The 2,203-nt window shown below is 24.1% G+C and overlaps 1 protein-coding gene across 1 annotated transcript in view; it reads right to left on the bottom strand.

Annotated features, from left to right (window-relative positions):
- Nucleotides 1-490: 490 nt before the first annotated feature.
- LOC112525900 (reticulon-like protein B9) overlaps nucleotides 491-2,203 on the bottom strand; it is a 4,312-nt gene continuing 2,599 nt past the window's right edge. Inside the window, exons 4-5 of the mRNA XM_025136217.1 lie at nucleotides 1,882-1,951; nucleotides 491-765 (exon numbers count right to left, since the gene is read on the bottom strand). Of these exons, the coding sequence (XP_024991985.1) occupies nucleotides 596-765; nucleotides 1,882-1,951 (240 nt within the window). The 3' untranslated portion in view covers nucleotides 491-595. The remainder of the gene's footprint in view (nucleotides 766-1,881; nucleotides 1,952-2,203) is intronic.

Genomic DNA, 2,203 nt, shown 5'->3' with positions numbered 1-2,203 from the left:
AATGATTATCCTAATTATATTTTAGATTTTTTATATTTAAAATGATATGTTTATCCTGTATTTGATTATGTTTATCTACAGTTAGTTACACGAATTCAGATATGAAGTTTTAATAACTTGTACTTATGCACAATCTACTTGTAATCTTGAGTTTTAAGTAATATGCATTAATAAATAGTACTATACGCATAAAAAGTAGTTTTTAAGAGTTTTTATCAAATGTTTTATAATATAGTATAGATATAATAATGAATTTGAATTTTTTTTATTCAATATGTTATATTATTTAATTTTTTTTCTTACTATTTTGTTTCTATTAGTTAATATATTATATTATTAGAGATTTTTTTCCAATTATATTTTAAAATATTATAATTGATTAGTTTTGCAATATGACGTTTTTGGTCACTTTACATTCTTATTAGCTAGTTTTTGTCCAACACGATTTAATCATCAGCTAACTTATCAATCAACATTTAGCTTATCGGCTAGTTTATCCAACATAACTTCACTATAAACTCAAGTAAGGTCTCTTTCTTCGTAATCATTTTATGCACGATAATAAAAAAAATTATTAGACTTTATAAATTTATTATTAGTTGGATTTCTTCGATCTCATTGGCCATCTTGGTATCTTCGAAACAACATATCGATCAAACATCTTGTAAATCTTGAAAACCTTTTGATTTAACTTGTGGAACAAGTAATCAACCTTCTCTTCATGCTTCTCATACAAATAGGGTAGCGTTCCCATGACGCAAAACCCTGTGACACAAGCAAACCAAAAGTTTATTATGAGTTGTTTTTAAAACGATTAAAATACTATATGTATATGTATGTATAAATAAATTAAATTAGAACCATAAAATTATTATAAACCAGTGAAAACTGATCTAGAATATGTTTTTACACTATTTTTTTTAAACAAAAAGGTGCATCATGCGTTATTTCACATACTTTTTCCATATACGGCTTCGATTTAATGTATTGATTAACATATATTTATTTCATCATGTGAATACTTTTTGTATGGTAGTGAAACAAAAAATACAATTAAAAAGTTTCACATTATGAACAAATACATATGAAAGAAAGATATTGTAAAACAAATATATGTTAATAAATATATTAAATTCTAGTCTTAGATGAAAAAAATAATGTGAAACAATATCTTACAATACTAGTTCTCGCAGTTATCATAATATATGAGATTCAGATGATAAAGCCCAATATATATATATATATATATACATACATACACACACATATATATATATACACATACATATATACACACATACACACACACACACATATATATATAGTTATGGTGAAAAACATAAAAAGAGATATGAACTTTTGATTACTTTTAATCTCATGTCCACCCATGAATTGAGGGACTGGATCAGAAAAAATAGGATTCTAGTTGTAAGATATGTAATGAAATCATCGCTCTTTAGAAGAGAATTGATCTGATGCATCTCATTACATCTTATTAGTGTTGACATTTAATTAGAACTGATCCAACAGTGAAAAGCTTTTCTTATGCTTCCCAGTATAATTTTCTTTCTTACCGGAACCCAACCCTATATATATGTGGTTTATATTACAACTAATTCTATTTGTATAACCAATGCAACCTCATCTTAACCATCAATTAATTTGGTCAACATTTAATGAGTTGGAAAAGATAATTATCAATTATCAATTAAAAACTGAAAAAGTAAAATAAAACAAACAGTTTAAATCAATGTTATATTGTTTGTACAAATAGAATAATCAGCATTATATTAATTGTACAAATAAAATAGGTTATTTTTTAAACAATCAGAGTACAAAACAAGACATCATATATATCCATCAATTTAGAAGAACTTTTACCTATAAAAAGAAGATTTAACGCGGTGACGTAGCTCCCAATCATCGATAGTATCGAAATAGTGAGGATTGCCTGATCAAATAAATAAATAAATATAATTATACTATATTATAAATATTTGATAAAAATACTTAAAAATTATTTTTTATATATGAATTACTGTTTATTGATGCATATTACTTAAAATTTAAGATTACAAGTAATTTTGCGTTAGTATAACTTATTAAAGCTCCATTTTTAAGTTCATGTAACTAAATACCGATAAACATAATCAAATACAGAATAAATATTCATTTTAAATATAGAAAATCTAAAATATAATTA

This window comes from Cynara cardunculus, assembly GCF_001531365.2.
Source record: "Cynara cardunculus var. scolymus isolate 2C chromosome LG 13, CcrdV1, whole genome shotgun sequence".
NCBI lineage: Eukaryota > Viridiplantae > Streptophyta > Magnoliopsida > Asterales > Asteraceae > Cynara > Cynara cardunculus.
Note: the sequence above shows the minus strand (reverse complement) of the source record. Positions and strands in the feature narration are given on the sequence as shown.